Genomic DNA, 18,672 nt, shown 5'->3' with positions numbered 1-18,672 from the left:
CACTAGCACTGTCAGGATAACCACTTTTACTGGACGATATATTCTCCCATAAATAATAGCAATAAACAATAGTGCTGTCATTTAAGACCATTTCATGCCACAGATGATAATATAATAACATAATGATGCAATGTATGAGGCCGTATTTAACCACATATCTGTAGGGGAAGATGAAAAGGAGACATGTTTCCTTCAGAATGCAATAATTCACTGCTGCACAAGGCTGGAAATGCAAATAAATATTTCATTTATCATTTTTACAGAGAAAAATAAATATAAACAACAGAACATTGCGGCAGAACAATACCTGCCTCATCCCACCCCTCCCTTTACATATAAGGAGAAAGAAATAAGAAAAACAACTGGTGGACTTCTGTGTTCCTCTGGTTATACAATCCCATTATGTTTTTGGATACTATACAACAAACAAATATTAAAATGAAGATAAAAGTCACTGAGGTGTCATGTGGTTACCCCCAGTGCTGTGATATAGTCGAGGAAGGGCCGCCATATCTGTGGCTTCTCCTAGCAACTCCTATCAGGTTTACTCCGTCTATAAAGAGAAGTAAAGTACTAGAGTCAGACAGGTTTCAGAACAGGTTCTTTGTTCCAGACCTTAACAATGATTTTCTTTTGCATATTGGATCGCCAGAGTTTTCCAAACAGTTTGTAAAGAAGACAGAAGCAGCAGCATTCAATTCGTGTATATATATATATATATATATATTTATATATATATATATATATATATATATATAATAGTTGGGAAAATCTACATTTAAACAAGCATGTAAACACAACAGGAGAAGTCAGATAAAATGTATCCATATGACCTAATTATTGTGACCTACCTGCCCCATTTTTACCAACATTTTTAACTTTAAAGTGATGTAAACATTAATGCATCAATCATTATAATACAGTAATACAATATACATTATTATGTAATGGGAATTTCTGGTTAATGACATTTACTTAAGTAAGTTTTTGAATGCAAGGACTTTCTGCTTCTTCCTCCACTAAATGTAATAAACTAATAAATGAAAATCAGCATCAGTTTAGTCTGATGAAGCTCCTGTAATGAGCCGCTGACTGATTTCCTTTGTTGGCTGCAGGAGCTCCGGATCCGACGGCGGGCGCCAGCGTGGACGACGAGAACTGCTGGCATCTGGATGAAGAGCAAGTTCAGGAACAGGTCAAGCTCTTTCTCTCCCAGGGCGGGTACCATGGCTCGGGAAAGCAGCTCAACTTACTGTTCAGCAAGGTAACAGAATCACTTCCAGCAAAAAACGCCAATCAATGTCGCGCCGCGGCTGGCGGGCTGTACGGCAAGGTTTACCCACAATGCCACCCGGTTCTCTGCAGGTGAGAGAGATGCTGAAGATGAGGGACTCCAACGGCGCTCGCATGTTAACGCTGATCACAGAGCAGTTCATGGGCGACCCCCGACTGGCGCTGTGGAGGCAACAGGGAACCACCATGACTGACAAGTACAGGCAGCTGTGGGACGAACTAGGTACTGCACACACACACACACACTCACATACACACACACACACACACACGCCATTAAATGTTGTCAGACCTTCATGATCCCCAGACGATGAATCCTTAAATAATCAGGTCAAAGCATTAAATCCAAATGCGTTAAGTTTGTGGTTTTAAGTGAAATAATTCAACAAACATTGAATTTGTGGACCAGAGAGATCAATATATTGGCCGCAGACATATTGGTATCGTATTGGTAATTACTAGAGATTCCCGATCAGGTTTTTTTTAGCCCCCTGTTCCGATCAGAGTCATTTAATATCTGCTGATCCCGAGTCCTGATACGATAGTCGTGAGTACATTAACTTTATTGAAATCAATCCATTGTATGTTTGAGAGTTGTATATCTCTGCATTGCATTAAGATAAAAGCTGCTCCTCAATGTTTTTATTAAATAACAAACCCTCTTTAATTTCTTTGGCCCGTCGCTGTCTGGAGGGAGTTTCTGTCTCTGCTGACTGTTTATTTCTACGTCTTTAACGCAGTTTACATTAATTAATTACTGTAATTGGCTTTTTGTTTACGGGGCTTTTGTTTCAGTGGCGTGTTGAGTGCGGTTGTGTCGGATCTCTGCTGCTACTGGGTTTACCATGGAAACTGTAACGGGCCATTTTTTACTATTTTATAAACCTGGTTGATTAAATCCAACTATTTTATTAATTTTCAAGCAAAATATTTTATGGTTCCAGCTTTTAAAATGTGAGAATTTGTTGCTTTTCCAGATTATATTTGGGTTTTGGACTGTTGGATGCACAAAATAAGGACATTGTGATAGATGTTTGGTCTATAAGCTATGAGAAAAAAGTGAGAAACGATTAATCAATAATGGAAATACTCATTAGTTGCACTAATCAGCACTGGATAAATCAACTTTACATTATTCAGCTCTACTTTACATCTATTTTAAGGAGCTGAAAGTGAAGATAAGTAACTATTTTTGTGGTTTGTATTTCTGCCACAGGAATATTTATAATATTTTACTAGTTTAACCTCCATTGATTTCAGTGTTTCTCTGATTTATAGACATAGGACAGCCCTAATAAAGAAAATAAACTGGCAAATTAAACAATGACGCTTCCTTCTCAGGAACAGAGACCCCAGATCTTTGTGTAAACTCATTAAAAAGCACCAGCAGAGCAGATTAAATACATATAAAAACGTGTTCAGGTTCCTGGTGTTTCACAGATACGATGGCGGCTGAAGAAATAAACATATTCGCTGCTTGTGATCAAAAGAGCTTCACTTGTAACCGAACTGAGATGTGAATAAAACCCGCCTGTAGGTAACAGTTCTCCTCTTTGCCACCTTCTTCCTCCTCTGTTTTTGTTTTTCTTTACCCCCCCACCGCCCCCCCCCCCCCACCGCCGCTGTAGATTCTTGCTCTGCATTTCGTCACTCATGTCTGACATCACTCTTCTGGGCGCTCTGTTTTCCCTCCTCAGTGTTGTCCTTGAAGCAGCCCTAACAAAGAGACGGAGGATAAAGCCTCTCTCCTCCTGTCCCCTCCCCCCATCCTCAGCCTCCCTCCCCCCACTTCCCTTCCCTTCCCTCACCTCTCCTCCCCGTCTTCACTTCCTTTCTTTTCTCCTCCTGTTTCATTTTGTCATCTGTCATCCTTTATTTATCCCTCAACCTATTCATTGTTCCCCCTCTTTCTCTCTCTTTATGTGCCTCCCTGTCCCAATCTGCATCCACAGTCTTTCACAGTTTGCGGCCGACAATGCAGCCGATCTCAGACCACTTCTGCACACTTTCTTCACGGAGCTGCAACAATTAGTCGCTCGGCCGATAGTCAGAAAATTAATCAGCAACTATTATAAGCAAAAATGTCGGTTATTATCCGGTTGCAGCTTCTCCAATGTGACAATTTCCTGCATGTCTTTGTTGTATATCGCTGTAAACTGAATATTTTCAGTGTTTTTCTACTATTACTCGGACAAAATAAGACATTTGAAGTCGTCACTTCTTTATGTGTGTGCTGATGTAAATATGATATAATGACACTATTTTTGTGTTTTGCATTATTGAGACAGTTGTTGGCATTGATACTTAAAAATATCACAAGTAATTTTACTTGTAACAGGTTTTCCATCTCCAAAGTAACATTTTTATTTGTTTTTATTCAGCAGAAATCATTACACCAAAAACAAAATTAGAAAATAATTAGTTGATTGAACAATTTTGTCAATTTTCAAGCAAAAATGCCAAAATATTTTATGGTTCCAGCTTTTAAATGTGAGAATTTGGTGCTTTTCCTTGTTTCACGTGAGAGAAAATTAAATAAATTTGAGTTTCAGACTGTTTGTCGCTTAAATAATCAAACTGCGATAAACATTTGTCACTTTTTTTTCATAGTTTATTGATCAAAAGATTAACTGATAATGAAAACAATCGTTAGTTGCACCATTCAGCGCAAGATAATTCAACTCTACATCTATTTTAAGGAGGTGAAAGTGAAGCTATTTTGGTGATTTGGTGACAGATATAGCAATAATATATAGTGTTTTGCTGCAGGCTACGAGTGTGTGTGTGAGTGTGTTTATATCTCTTATGTAAATGTGTGTGTGTCTCTGCAGGCGCCCTGTGGATGTGCATCGTGCTGAACCCCCACTATAAGCCCGAGCAGAAGGGTTTCTGGCTTCGACAGCTTCGCAGGTGGAACAGCGTGGACGTCTGCCCCTTGGAGGACGGTAACCATGGCAGCGAGCTGACCAATCTGACCAACGCTCTGCCCCAGGGCCCTCCTGGAAACCCAGGTGAGATGGCGCCCGCCTGAAGAAGAGACGTCGCCTCCCCCCATCCCTTTAGTTTTTTTCTAAATTCCCAAATCCTCTCCTACATCACATCTTTTCTCATCAGGTTTCTTTCTCTTCTCTCCTCCTCCTCCTCCTCCTCCTCCTCCTCCTCTGTTCTGCTGCTGTATTAACGCTGTTAAGTCTTCTTTCACCACCCTCCCCCCTCTCTTTTAATCAACTCTCCTTCCTTCAATCTCTGTGCCTGCAAGCCTTATTACCTTTTTAGTGAGGCTAATAGAATGAGCCTAATAACACAGTTGAGGTCCTGCAGCTTTTTCCACTAAATCAGAGAAAACATGAACACATGAACATTTCTATCAGGTGCTAATAAAACTGTTTCGAATCAGAAGACAGGCGTCGTTATTACTGCTGCTGACTGTAATGGCCCTGTATTTGTTGTGCTATTGATATTTTGAAGTCGCGCTACGACGGCGGTTTTCAAAGTCGGACAGCGTGAAGACCGAGACAACTGCCCCCCCCCCCCCAAAAGAAGAGACAGAATCAATGAAAGTGCAACAAGTTAATATTAATGGATTTGTCATTTCTGTTATTATTATTCTTTGTCTTTTATTTATTTTATTTCTAAAGTACAGTTCCTATAATTTGGGATCTGTAAACAGGAAGTGTAATGTTGCCATAGATTTACACTGTTGGCTACAACTTAAGGGTTTTTTTTAGCATATATTTCTTTACATTTTGGCGTAATTAAAAGTTTGCAGAATCAGCTATTAGCAGTTCCTCTTTGCAAAGAAGCCGTGGATGTACACACAAGTATCACTGGATTACTTTGATACAGAACAATAGTTAAAATCAGGATGATTCTAAGGCCGGTTCTGGAGTTATAAAGTCTTTTTTCTGTGACTTCTAAGAGGATTCATGGACGTTTATTTGTGACGGACATTGAAGACGATGATATCTTTGGAAAGTGTAAGACACGTTGAATCTAAAAATATGTGTATCGTGTGTGTGTGTGTTCACATTTGACCGAGTTATGACTCTGAGAAGGAATTTTGGTTCATGCTTCGCTGTTTTTTTTACAGTACTGTAATAGCCTTTTGTCACAGTTGCTGCTGCTGGAGCCGGATCAGTGGGCCGTACCACAATAATTAACTTCCCCAGCATGCACCTGTGTCTATGACCTCATGCTGTATCTTTGCCTCCTGTCTCTCCCACCGCGTCCCCCCCCCCTACCTCGTCACAGTGGTTCAATGTGGGCTTTAAAAACACACTGACATCTCACATTCGTCTCTGGCAGATTCACTGACGCGTCCTCACCGGACGGTGTTCACGCGGGCGATCGAGGCCTGCGACCTGCACTGGCAGGACCCCCACCTGCAGCACATCATCACCGAGGACCACTACACCAACTACTGTTACCATGACAACCTCGACAGCTCCCTCTTCGACGCCCGAGGGTGGCCCCTGTGGCACGGTGAGAGAGCAGGGACACGGGGGTTTGGAGGGAGGACGGGTTTTAATTAATGAGAAGAAGAAGACGAAGGAAAAAATGGAAGGCGAGCGTTAAAATATCTTTTCTCTGTTTGCGTCTCTTCTCCTGCAGAACACGTGCCGACGGCGTGCGCCCGGGTGGACGCGCTGAGATCACACGGTTACCCCAAGGAAGCACTCAGACTGGCCATCGCTATAGTGAACACCCTGCGGAGGCAACAGCAGAAACAGCTGGAGTTCTTCCGAGCTCACAAAAAAGGTCAGTTTATCCTCCTTCAAGCTTTTGTTCAGTGTTGTTTTTTTGCATTAAAATGATGCTTTTTACTTCCCCATGTTTTAAAGTTAAGTATTTGGGTTCCTAAAACATTTTAAGCTCTATTAAGAAGAAGAACATGAATCAGGTTGGCATCATTTTGTATATTTTATGTATTTATGCCCCTTAAATTGGATACACTATTGAAAACTGCATAGAAATAACTCAAAACGTTTAATATTGGGCCATAAACATTCAAATACCTTTTGTCAGCTTCAGAAAATAAAGTTAAAATTTACAGTTAGAGTCTAAAATAAGAGTTTTCTTTCATGAAAGTACCTCGTAAGATTTTTTTAGGGGGGAAAATATCAACAAAAATGAGATAAAATAGTAAATCAAAATGTGCTAAGAGCTTAAAAACAGTAATGAAAGACTTTAAAAGAATATAGAGTTTGATAACACCTTCATTAACTGTTTCATAGTAGACATTATATATCATATACAAGTTGATATACTTGGGTAGTTTCAGTCAGAACCATCAGAGCTGTAGTTTACTGTCATTGACCTGTAGCTGTCAGTGCTGCAGCTACAGGAACAGAAATCTCATTAAATCAGACCTGAAGTGTCAATTTGAGCAAAAAACTTAAATTAATTAATTATCCTTTTAATTGGTTAATTCATCCATCAATTTTCTGCCTGTTATCTGGGTCCAGGTCAGTTTAACTGATTAATTATAGTCCTTTGAATCATTGTTGTATACAGCTGGGAACCACCGACAAAAAATAGGATCTAAATGTCAATAAATGTATTAATGAATAATTGTAGGGCCCTGCTGGCTGCTTTGACCAATAAATACCGTAAAACAAGAATCAAACATCATTCTGTGTGATATTAAACGCCTCGTCTGTATGTGTGTGTGTCACTGCAGAGCTGCTCCATAAAGGCATCACGTCAGTCACCAACCTGGAGGGTTGGGTGGGCCACCCTCTGGACCCCATCGGCACGCTGTTCAGCACCCTCATGGAGACGGGGCGGGGCAGCGAGGACGGCGCAACGGCCCTGCTCGACTTCTCAGGTACTGATACACACATACTTAAGTAAACCTAAATAAACCTGAGCGGTCGTGAGATCGATTAATAAAATCCAATCTTCTGCTATTTGTGTGAAATATCAGATAATTCCACCTTTTTGGCCCTTGAGCAGTATTTAAATGAAACTTTCTCCCTTTAATTAAACTGAAACAAATCAACTATACACTGCTTAATTATTTACTTACTTACTTACTTATCTACACAATGCACATTAAGTTAGCTAAGAGTTAGCTCATAAGCTAAGTTTGATCCGTAGTCCCTTTGTAAGGGGCCAAATAAGTTGGGAACCGGTTTAATCTCCAACAATGTTTTTTATTTTATAAGCTTATCTCATGTATTTAATGTAAAATCTAAAGAATAACAAGTAACTATAGCTCTGAAACACTGCAGCAGAGTGAAAAGTGCAGTATTTCCCCTCTGACGTGTCGCCGAGTAGAAGTATAAAGTAGCAGAAAATGGGAATACTCAGGTGAAAGCCCTCAAAATAGCACTTAAGTACAGTACTTGAGTAAATGTACCTCCCACCACTGACGCGTACAGCACACAAACACACACATTTTCCTGAGTGTGTGTGTGTGATTCAAACATTTACACTGCAGTGATTGCGTCTTCCTGTCAGAGCTGCGGGCCCTCGGGTTGCAATCAGCAGTGATGACACAGACGTGCTGATTGGCCCCCAGTCATCCTCCAATAACAGCTCATGAATAAGAAATGCGGCAGGAAAAACACTCCAATTAAATCGCATTAATTATGCAGTGAGCTCAGCTAGACGAATTTCAACACGCTTTAGCCAGAAAGGACGGCCGCGTCTGGCCTCGGTTACCGTTTGTTTCTCTTCAGACTGATGAATCCTCCGAGTGGAAAAAGTTGTAAAAGTTTTCAATTAAGACTTCGAGCACTATATATGTATGTGTGTGTGTGTGTGTGTGTGTGTGTGTGTGTGTGTGTGTGTGTGTATTCATTAGGGACTGTTAACCCTCCTGGGATGAACTGTGAGGTCTGCCAAGACATCATTAAGCCATTAAAACACATGATTACAATCCTCAAGAGGATACACACTGAAAAAGAACACCAGAACGAACAAATAGATCAATAGATTTATCAATACTCGGGGTCAATCCACGGCCCAAAGGAAACATTTTCCTCCCTAAGTCATCCCTCACCCTCCCTCTCCCTCTCTCTCTACGTCACCCTCAGGCTCGCCGGGTGCAGGTAGGAGGACGGAGCATCCTGTTTTCCCGGCGCAGCGTTTCCTGGAGGAAGGAGAGACGTTCGTGTCGCTGGCTGTGGAGACGGCTCTGATTGGTTTAGGGCAGCAGAGGGTGATGCCAGACGGCCTTTACGCCCAGGAGAAAGTGTGTCGCAACGAAGAGCAGCTATTGGCCAGGCTTCAGGAAGTCAATTTGGACGACACGTTGGTGAAGATCTTCCGGAAACAAGCTGCCATCCTGCTAGAGGGTGAGTGCGACTCAAAACATTCGCCGGTTCCAGACTCTCGAATACGAGGATTTGCTTCTTCTTTCTTTGCAGTTTCACAATTTCACATGTTGAAACACGCACTGTACGCAGAGGAAACAGCAGAAAGGGAAGAAGAGAGACATACAGGTCATACCACCCAGAACACCTTCAACCTGAAGTCAAAGATCAGCAGCATGTTTCCTTCAGGGCAGTTTGTAAAATACCTTTTAAAGGTGTTCAAAAGTGATATTTTGCAGCTAATTTGCAGCATAAATGATGATAATGATATTCATTTTAATATCTTTGGGTTTTGAGGTGAAAAAATTAAGAAATGTGAAGACTTCACCTTTTGAATTGTGAGTGGACATTTTCACTATTTTGTAGTTTGTACAGACAAAACTGTGAGTTGATACTAAAAAATGATAATTAAATGCCGCCCAAAAACTTAAATGAACAGATTACATATAATATATGAATTAGGGAATGCATTAAAATTATTGTTTTAGGGAGAAGAGATGAATCTTATAGTGTTTTATAATTGATTTTTGTAGCTATAATATCTCAGTGAGCTTTAGAGGTGCTGCTAGGTGAGAGCCAGGCGAGCTGTTTCCCCCCCTTTCCAGTCTTTATGCTAAGCTAAGCTTGAAATGTTTCCATCCCTAACACCTCGCCCCCTCACTGAACCCATGAGCAACACACTGTCCACACACAGCAAGGTTCACGTTTTCACACCTTGAACCACAACCTGCCCTTCTGCTTTAATTATCTGTGGCTGTGTGTGTGTGTGTGTGTGTGTGTGTGTGTGTGTGTGTACGTTCGTTGTACATTTACACTCAAGTGTATTGTTTGCATTGTCGGCCCGTGTTTGCTGACGTTGTGTGATTGAGTGTGTGTGTGTGTGTGTGTGTGTGTGTGTGTGTGGCTCAGCATGGTTCAAGGCCCTTTTCACATCAAACCCAGTAATGGTAGAGCTGCTTCCTCTCACATATGGCTTCTGCTAACTCTGGTTGTGATTATAAAGTGGAGGAAGTCATTGTTTTTATCTCTATCAAGGCAAATTTTTTTTATCTTTTGTTCTCTTTTTGAAGGACAAGTCTAGTTTCTTATTATCAACAAATCCTACAAAACGACCATATTTATCCTTTTTGAAGCCTCTGATGTTTGATTATAGGCCACATTTTACAACTCTGTAATGACAAGCAACATTTGTGAGGAAATAATATACTTTCTAATGCATCAAAAAGTCAATTTATTTGCTTTAAACCCTTTTAAGATTGCATCCTCAGTTACATTGTGCCCATATTTAACAATGTATGACAACAAAAAAAACATTTTAATATCAAAATCCAATCATTTTGTCGTCGTTATGTAAGAATTCATAATAACAAATAATATGACATTCACTAACTGCTCATGTAGCTTCCATTAGCATGCAACCAAACGTTTCTAAGAACTTCAGGCATTAATTTTGCCTATTTTGTGCTGCAGAGTGAATTAAAAAAGTAATTAAGAGAACACAGAGAAAAGTAGAACAACTCTAAAGCTTTATCCTTCAAAAGTCTGATATCTTTAGAGATCTGATAACTGTGCTTTCCTTTAATTGAATTATTATCTAAAAGAAAGGGAACAAAAGTAGTGTAATTCACTCCTTTCACACACTTCACTTTTGGAAGTGACTAAAACGGCTTTTCCACTGTCATCTGTGATTCCTGTAACTGGCGCTACCTCTTGAGTTCTCACATGTTTCAGGATGTTCTGTGATGCTCTCTCACAGCGTCTCTGTGCATTTTTTTCGGTGGCTGACTAACAAAGCGATCGTCATTCTGATACCCGGCTGAGTCACGCAGTTCCAGATCAGTCTGTGCGTTCAGGTCTCAGACTCAGGAAATAATCTCACACACAACAAGGTCACACTGTCCAGTCATATGTGAAGTATCATTCAGCTGCACTGCACGCCATGTTTTAACATCATCATCTTTTTCTCTCTTTCTTCCAGCTGGTCCTTACAGTGGTCTGGGGGAGTTGCTCTACAGAGAAAGCGTCCCCATGCACACTTTTGCCAAGTATCTCTTCACCTCCCTGCTACCTCATGACGCCGAACTGGCGTACAAAATTGCACTGAGGGCCATGCGGTGAGTTGAAACCCCCCGCCCTTCCAACCTCGTGTAAAGTTTGTTGTCTAACCGTGAAGAACTCCTTCAGACGTTGGACCTTGCACTGTGGTGCCTCCCAGAAACGTCTGAGCATTGGCAGGAAGTCAGACACAGAAACGCCATAGAGAAGCTGGTGGATTTTCAAAATAAAATGCAGACGCTGGATTGAATTTTCATGCTAGATCGCCAGACTGTGGCATCAGGACAGAAGTCAGTCAGTCAGAGGAAGGTTAGAGGACATTTGAAGCAGATAAACACTCTTTTTTTTTAAGGATTTGCTTCACAGAAATAAAAACGTTTCTTACACCCTCTAAATCAAGAATACCCTAGTGAAACGTTTGGCATCCCCTAGTCCAGGTCCTGACCCCCCTCGGTTGATGAGAGGAGGATCAGAAGCAAATAGAGGACGAGTTACTCTCCTGTACTGGACTAACTGGCTCCTCAGTCTCATTTTCAGTTTGTGTGTGTGATGGATTCAGAGAGGCAGATTTAGGAGCTATCTGGGGCGCCGTTTAATGACAAAACCTCCTTTTGCTGGAATATTCACTAAATAATTCAACGCCGTTTTATAAAAATGTGTGAATAATAAATACAGTCTGTTGGTTTCCTCCCTGACCGCCACGGGTGTTACGAAACTTTATTTCCTCTCGCCCAAAATTAAACCCCTTTGATTCTTTTTTTTTTAAAATAATATGTAAATCTTTATATATTTTAATCCTGCACTTGAATTACAAAGCAGGAATATTAAGACTACAGAGACGCGGCATCGCAGCAGTTGTAACAGGACAGAACAGGAGAGCTGTTATTTTTAAACTCAGCCGGAGGCAAAGATCCACCTGAGTTTAGCTGTGGAGGAAAACTATTGATTGATGCTATAAAAGGAACATTGATAACTTCTTTATCTTTTATGAAATGTTCTTGAGAGTGGAAAGATCAGTTCCTGTGTTTTTATGTGCAATAAAGAACTAATAATAATGTTTTTTTTGGTTTGTCTGTTCTCAGGTTGCCGGTCCTGGAGTCCACGGCCCCCTCCGGTGACTTGTCTCGGCCTCACCATATAGTGTCAGTGGTGCCCAACCGCCTCCCTCGCTGGTTCACTCTCAGCCACATAGAGACCCAACAGTGTGAACTGGCCTCCACCATGCTCACTGCTGCTAAAGGTACACACACACACACACACACACATATTCCTTCATGTTTCAACCATTTATACACTTTGTTTTGCTAAGTTTTTCAACTATTTACCCATAACTCTTGACTATTTCAACTAAATATTCATTTTAGATTAACTTTTTTGCCAGTTTATCTGTTAATTTGAGCTGTTTCTATCATTTATGCACAGTGTTGGGCTATTTTCTATGATTATAACTTTACATATTACTGCCAGTAATTAGTGAGACTACTAGTTACTATTTATTAGTTACCCAAATTCTGACTTTATGTCGATTAAAATCCAGTTTTGTTTGTTAAAATCAAAGTAATCAGAATATTTCCAGCTGCTGAATGTAAACTAGTTTCCTCCACCATTACAAAAAGGATGTTATCGGATTGTTGGATGGATCAGTAGGCGGGTTAGTAGAGTATTCACGCAGTGGGTTACAGAACGAGGTGGAGATAAGATATAAGTTTAAGAGAGGTCTAAGGAATCATGCACATTATTGAAATGCAATCGGATGTTTAAGGGCGATTCTACGTCCCAGCAACGTTTCTTTAACTGAAATCATAAAAGCAAGCTAAATAAAAGCCTCCTGCTTGTTCTTCGGTGGAAAGTTTTCATTGTGAAGCAGCAGCAGCAGGAAAGGTTGGGTTTGCATCAGCAGTAACTTAATACAGCTCTAATACAATCAGCAAAATATATATATATGAAATAAGGCTGATATCTGAAAGTATGAACGTAAGCGTAGGAGGGAAACTCAACCACAGAGATTCAGTTACTGAGAGCTGAACAACTTTCTCTTGTTGTGTGTGAATTTCCCGCCTCAGAATGACTCTCTGTCGATGTTTTGTGTTACCAGGCGATGCTCGTAAGCTAGAAACAGTGTTAGAGTCCATCCAGAAGAACATCCACTCCGCATCCCACATCTTCAAACTGGCCCAGGATGCCTTCAAAATCGCCACCCTCATGGACAGCCTGCCGGACATCACGCTGCTCAAAGTCTCCCTGGAGCTGGGTCTTCAGGTAAACAACAACAACACCACAAACACGTGTTGTATGTGATGCATGATGTAAAATCAGATTCCGAGCTAACGGCGTGTTTCGTTCAGGTGATGAGAATGACGCTGTCTACCTTGAACTGGCGGAGGAGGGAGATGGTGCGATGGCTGGTCACTTGTGCTACTGAGGCTGGTGAGTTGTTTGTTTGTTTATTTATTTATAGAGCACTATGAAAACCCAAGTTACAGAGTGCTTCATAAAAAAAAAGTCATAAAATCTGCAAGTTTTTAAAAGAAAATTTCAACCAGATAAAACAATAAAACACATTTAGGTTTAAAAGATACTTCGAGTAACGTTAAGTTACTAGTTAGCCAGGCATGCTGATTGTTGCAGCTCACGCTAGAGCCGCGGGAAGAATTACTCACATCCTTTAAGTAGGAATACCAACATGTAAAAGTGCTGTGTGTTTTAATTTAATAGTTTATTATTATGATTATTGATGCATTACCATGTAAGAAGCATTTTAATGTTGCTGTTTAAAGTGGAGCTCAATTTATTATTTTATATTTGCTAGGTTAATGCAGTGTTTTTCAAAGTGGGGTCCTTGATTGATCATTTATTTTTACAATAATTCCATCCATAAGTATTATAATGACATTGGTTACATGTATTTTCTGTAATAAAACATCTAAAAGCAAACTCCTATATTTTAAAATGGGGGTCTGTGGTCTAATTTTGGTTCCTTGACGTGAAAACGTGTAAAAACCACTGATTTAATCTATAAACATGCACCATATTTTATAAACTTGTATGTTTTTATATGTGAAATCTTAATCTGCAGAGTAACTAGTTCCTATAGCTGTCAAAAGAATGTAGTAAAGTATAAAGTAGTACAAACTACTAAGTCCCTTAAGTGCAGTACTCGAGTAAATGTGGTGATTTTGGTTCAAGGCTCCTGAGATACCCAAATATCTCTCTAAAGATATGATTGAACATTAGCCGTTCAGGGGGAGGATTTAGGGAACCAGGACAAACTTCACAAGACCTTTAAAAAGAAAGTGGATTTCAGAGGTCTCTCAGCGGGAGGGGAAAGAAAAGGGGAAAGGAATGACTGGCAGGGTAGTAATTATGGAAGATTGTGGGCTTTCGGCTGATTAAGTGGTCCTCGTGTTTGGACTTGAATACTGAAACCCAGTGGCTGATTTCCCTGAAGTGGACAGGAAGCTGTGTCCAGAGGGACGGAGCTCTGTGGGGGGAAAACCCTCCTCCCAGATGATTCCTTGTGAATGTGGGGTGGGGTGGGGGGGAGGAGTGACAAGGAGTCCCTGTTCCTGTGAGCACAGTTTGAATGGGCTCATTGAGAACATGCCAGTTGGTGATGTAGAGTGGGGGCCAGACCATATAATGTCAGAGAATTAGAAATAGAATATCCAATTAGGCGGCAAAAAGGGCATTGTACGAGCGGATGACGTAGTTTGTTTGTTGGAATCCAGGAAACATTGAATGGTTTCGAATACAAAGTTTGGGCAGTGATGCTCGAAGTTGCTGCAGCTGGAGTCTTTTTAGATATATTCTTAAATAGAAATATGTGTATTCAGGGTCTAAAAGCAGCATATAATGTTGGTGTCAGGAAAAAAAACAATGTTTTTAATGCAGAATTTAAAGGATAAAGCTGGTGAGATTTTAGATTTTTTGTTATTATCGACAAATCCCATGAAAAAATACAACACCAACCTGTCTGTGGCCTCTTTGGTTCCTACTGAAATGGCTCAAAAATATATACTTTTATTTTTTAAAGCAAACAGGAGAAAATTGTCCAATCATTGGGGGCTATTTTCAGCAGCATATTAATCACATTTGGTGCTCTAGTACAGTGTTTTCTCAAATGGGGGTAATTTGGAGTTCTGCAGGGGGTTCGTAAGAGTTTTATTTTGTCTTAAAAGGTCCAGTTTAGGACGATGTTTCTACAGTAGCCCAGAGCAGACAAACCAAACACTGGCTCTAGATAGGGTACCTTAGTTTCTCCTACACACTTGGCAGGGAGAGGGTGAAGCTAGATGTTTGATGCCATTAACTCCTACACACTGGACCTTTTAAATTTAACAAGTCCTAAAATAATGATATTAGAATAAGTGCAGTAGAAAATGTAAATGTAACCACGTTTTTTATGCAATATTCCAATTTTCTAAGTGCAATTATTAACTGCAGTAAAACCTCTGAGAGTTCGATGACAGACAAAGACAAAGAATAACAAGCGTCTTAGTTAATTTAGTGATAAACATTGTACCGCTTTATACAATAATTGTTTTATCGATCAGAAATGTTTAATGTTGGTCAGAGCAGACTTTTTTCAAAGGGGGTAGCAACTACGATTTCACCAGGGTTTATAGTCATACATCGTCCCAAATGGAAGCTTGTAAAATGGGGAAAAAAGGAGGACCTAAGATTAAACCTTGTGGAACACCAACATTTAAAAACAATAAAAAAAATAAAATAAACTAACATTTCTCCTCTTTGCTGTCTAGGTGTGTTTGCGTTGGACAGCATCATGCAGAGCTGGTTCACCCTCTTCACCCCGACCGAAGCCACGAGCGTCGTGGCTAGCACGGTCATGTCCAACAGCACCATTGTCCGCCTGCATCTGGACTGCCATCAGCAGGAGAACCTGGCCAACTCCGCCCGCACCCTGGCCCTGCAGTGTGCCATGAAGGACCCTCAAAACTGTGCCCTCTCGGCGCTGACACTCTGCGAGAAGGACCACATTGCCTTCGAGACAGCCTATCAGATTGTACTGGACGCGGCCGCCACGGGAATGAACTACACACAGCTGTTTACAATAGCGCGCTACATGGAGCACCGTGGTTATCCTATGAGGGCGTACAAACTCGCAACGTTAGCCATGACTCACCTGAACCTCAGCTACAACCAAGACACACACCCGGCGATCAACGACGTGCTCTGGGCTTGCGCCCTCAGCCACTCGCTGGGGAAAAACGAACTGGCGTCCGTCATCCCCCTGGTGGTGAAGAGCGTCAAGTGTGCCACCGTCTTGTCGGACATTTTGCGGCGGTGCACACTAACGACGCCGGGCATGGTGGCGCTGCACAGTCGCAGGAACTCTGGGAAGCTGATGCCTCTGGACAAGGCTCCACTCAGGCAGCTACTGGACGCCACGATCGGGGCTTACATCAACACGACGCACTCTCGGCTGACGCACATCAGCCCGCGCCACTACAGCGAGTTCATCGAGTTCCTCAGCAAAGCCAGAGAGACGTTTCTCATGGCGCACGACGGACACATCCAGTTCACACAGTTCATAGACAACCTGAAACAGATATACAAGGGCAAGAAGAAACTCATGATGCTCGTTCGAGAGAGATTTGGTTGAAAGAGGATCAAATCGCCCTTTTTTTTTTTTTCTTGAGTCTCTTTTTTTGTTTTAATCCTTTCTAACTTGAAGTGAAAATCCTCCTAAAACAACGTTCATGCAAATCTTATTCCTATGATTTGGCACCGCTGGGTCGAATGTGACGATGAACACGATTTCCTGAAGGAAAATAATTAGCGGTGATTATTCACAGTGAATATTTCCCTTTTCCATTGTGTACCAAGCATGAGCACAGACGGACTTCTTGGTTGATTTTGTTTTTGTTTTTGTGTTGGAATAGAAAGCCCATGACGATAGGAATGAGACATGAAATGTGTTTTAGGGTAAATTTTCTCCTAAAAATGACAAGTTTGAAATTGAAGAAGATAAAAAAAACAACACTGTAAACCATAAAAGCAACAGCTGGTATTGATGTGTATAAAAAACCATTACGGAAGGAGAGAACTGTTGAATTCGTGGAAGTTTGTGTGTTTCCCTTTATATGTATGAAAGCGAGAGAGTAAGAGTTTTACACTGAGTATATACTGTATTGTCCAGTGGCAAAATGTCCACCTTTGCACTCCTCCTACTTCCCTCAGCTAACGTTCACAGCCTCAAAGAGAAGACAAAACGGCTTTAAACCAAATGGAGCAACTCCATCTGAAGTGACAAGTACCTCTTTTTAAAAAGGATCCAGCTTTACTCTCCCCCCCTCCCAAAACCACCTTGCACCATCGAGTCCTCGCTCATCTGCTCTGTGAAGTAAACGGGGGGATAAACCCTCCAAATTCACCATCAGAATTAATTTCCTGGGTTTTCTTTTCCGCCATCTTCAGGCTTGATTGTTTTTGGCTTTGCAGTGTTTGTCTCAAACATTCAGTTATGTTTAATTTCTACGGACACATTTGTCACAGAACTGTCACAGCGCTCGCTCTTGTGGAAAAACTTGGCAACATACATTCTCAGGGATTTCTCTAAAGAAAGAAAAAAAAAAAGCAGACAAAAAAAGAAGACAAAAGAGAGAACAAAAGCATTTTATTGTCCTGTATATATGAAAGTATATGTCTGAATATTGAAAAAAAAATGTATATGTTAACTAATTTATGACAGAATATTCTATGTAAGGCACAATACTTGAAGCTGCAGTACTTTGGTTTTTTGAAACAAGTTGAAAAAATTTTAAAAAAACATATCAGAAGGACTTTTAAAACAAAAAAGAAAGAAAGAAAGAAAGAAAGAAAACGAAAGAAAACGCCTTGCATTGCATCAAGGGCCAGTTCAAACAGTAGTACAGGAACGCGCCGGCTGCTCGGGCTCTGCAGACATGTAATGAGCTGCAGAAAACTGGCCGGTTGTAAGACGGGAAGTGGACATGCAAAGTGCGTATTCTCCTGAAAACAGGAGGAGGATTGTAGGAGTCGGAGAAAGAGACGACTGTGGAGGCAGCAGCAGCGGCGACATAAGAGCTGGCAACTGCTGCGATATTCCAGTGGAGGGAAATCTGCCCCTCGTGTCTCCTCACAAAACAAAGCTCTGTTTTTTAACGCCCCCAAAAATGTCCTCTTCTTCTGACATCTCGACTTTGTGCAGGACAGAAAGTTGCTCTATACTGTAGGTCTCGACTGTTCCGCCTTTTTTGTGTTTGTTTTTTATTTAATTTCTCCTCCTCCTCTTCCTCCTTCAGTTCAATTTGTTTTAATTTCTCTCTCTAGAATTCCTCACACAAGAACAGCCTTCTTTCTTGCCTTGTCTTAATGCTTTAAAATAACCAAATGGGAGTTCTAACTACCAAACCTTTTTTCATACGCCCGACCGACTTTGGTTACAACCTGTTAGTGTCTTTAATTTTTTGGTTTTTTAGCTGAACTGGCTCTGTATTCTGTGCTTTAAAAGCTCGTTTCATCTGTTATTTCAGTGTCGTCTCTTGTTCGTTCCCTCATTAGAGGTTTGTTAGTAAGCTCCTTTTTTTTGTTTTAGAAAATATGCTCCCTTTTTTTATTTATTACGTTAGGTAAAAATGATTGTACAACCATGTCAACATGCTCATGAAGTTGAAACTAAGATTTGATACACTGATCAATTTATTTATGTAACTAAAAAATCACTGTTTTATAAACTTGTTAATGAATCAACATTTTGTTTTGATTAAATTTCGTTTTTTTGAGAGGATGAAGTCTTTGTGTTTTTAATTATTTAAACTGTTGATGAGAATAATGGACATTTAGGATTGAGTGTGAAAGTTCATTCTTGATCCTGGAAATTAAGTAGTTTGACATACTAATCTTAAAGGCTTACTATGCAAGATTTTTGCCTTAATATAACAGCTTCAAAGTAATTTCGATGGTAAATGAATTTGTAGTATAGCGAATCATCCCGATAGCAAAGCTGGGGAGGGACGCTGCT

The 18,672-nt window shown here is 40.7% G+C and overlaps 1 protein-coding gene across 1 annotated transcript in view; it reads left to right on the top strand.

The window, feature by feature from the left end:
- Positions 1-18,438, top strand: part of zswim6 (zinc finger, SWIM-type containing 6) — a 48,755-nt gene extending 30,317 nt beyond the window's left edge. The window contains exons 3-14 of the mRNA XM_051413310.1: positions 1,116-1,264; positions 1,366-1,516; positions 4,125-4,304; positions 5,599-5,775; positions 5,905-6,051; positions 6,974-7,120; positions 8,334-8,594; positions 10,591-10,726; positions 11,750-11,907; positions 12,763-12,926; positions 13,013-13,094; positions 15,428-18,438. Coding sequence (XP_051269270.1) covers positions 1,116-1,264; positions 1,366-1,516; positions 4,125-4,304; positions 5,599-5,775; positions 5,905-6,051; positions 6,974-7,120; positions 8,334-8,594; positions 10,591-10,726; positions 11,750-11,907; positions 12,763-12,926; positions 13,013-13,094; positions 15,428-16,290 — 2,615 coding nt within the window. The 3' untranslated portion in view covers positions 16,291-18,438. The remainder of the gene's footprint in view (positions 1-1,115; positions 1,265-1,365; positions 1,517-4,124; positions 4,305-5,598; positions 5,776-5,904; positions 6,052-6,973; positions 7,121-8,333; positions 8,595-10,590; positions 10,727-11,749; positions 11,908-12,762; positions 12,927-13,012; positions 13,095-15,427) is intronic.
- Positions 18,439-18,672: the final 234 nt, after the last annotated feature.

The sequence above is a fragment of the Dicentrarchus labrax genome, unplaced genomic scaffold (assembly GCF_905237075.1).
Source record: "Dicentrarchus labrax unplaced genomic scaffold, dlabrax2021, whole genome shotgun sequence".
NCBI lineage: Eukaryota > Metazoa > Chordata > Actinopteri > Moronidae > Dicentrarchus > Dicentrarchus labrax.
This window is presented reverse-complemented; position numbering and strand designations above follow the sequence as displayed.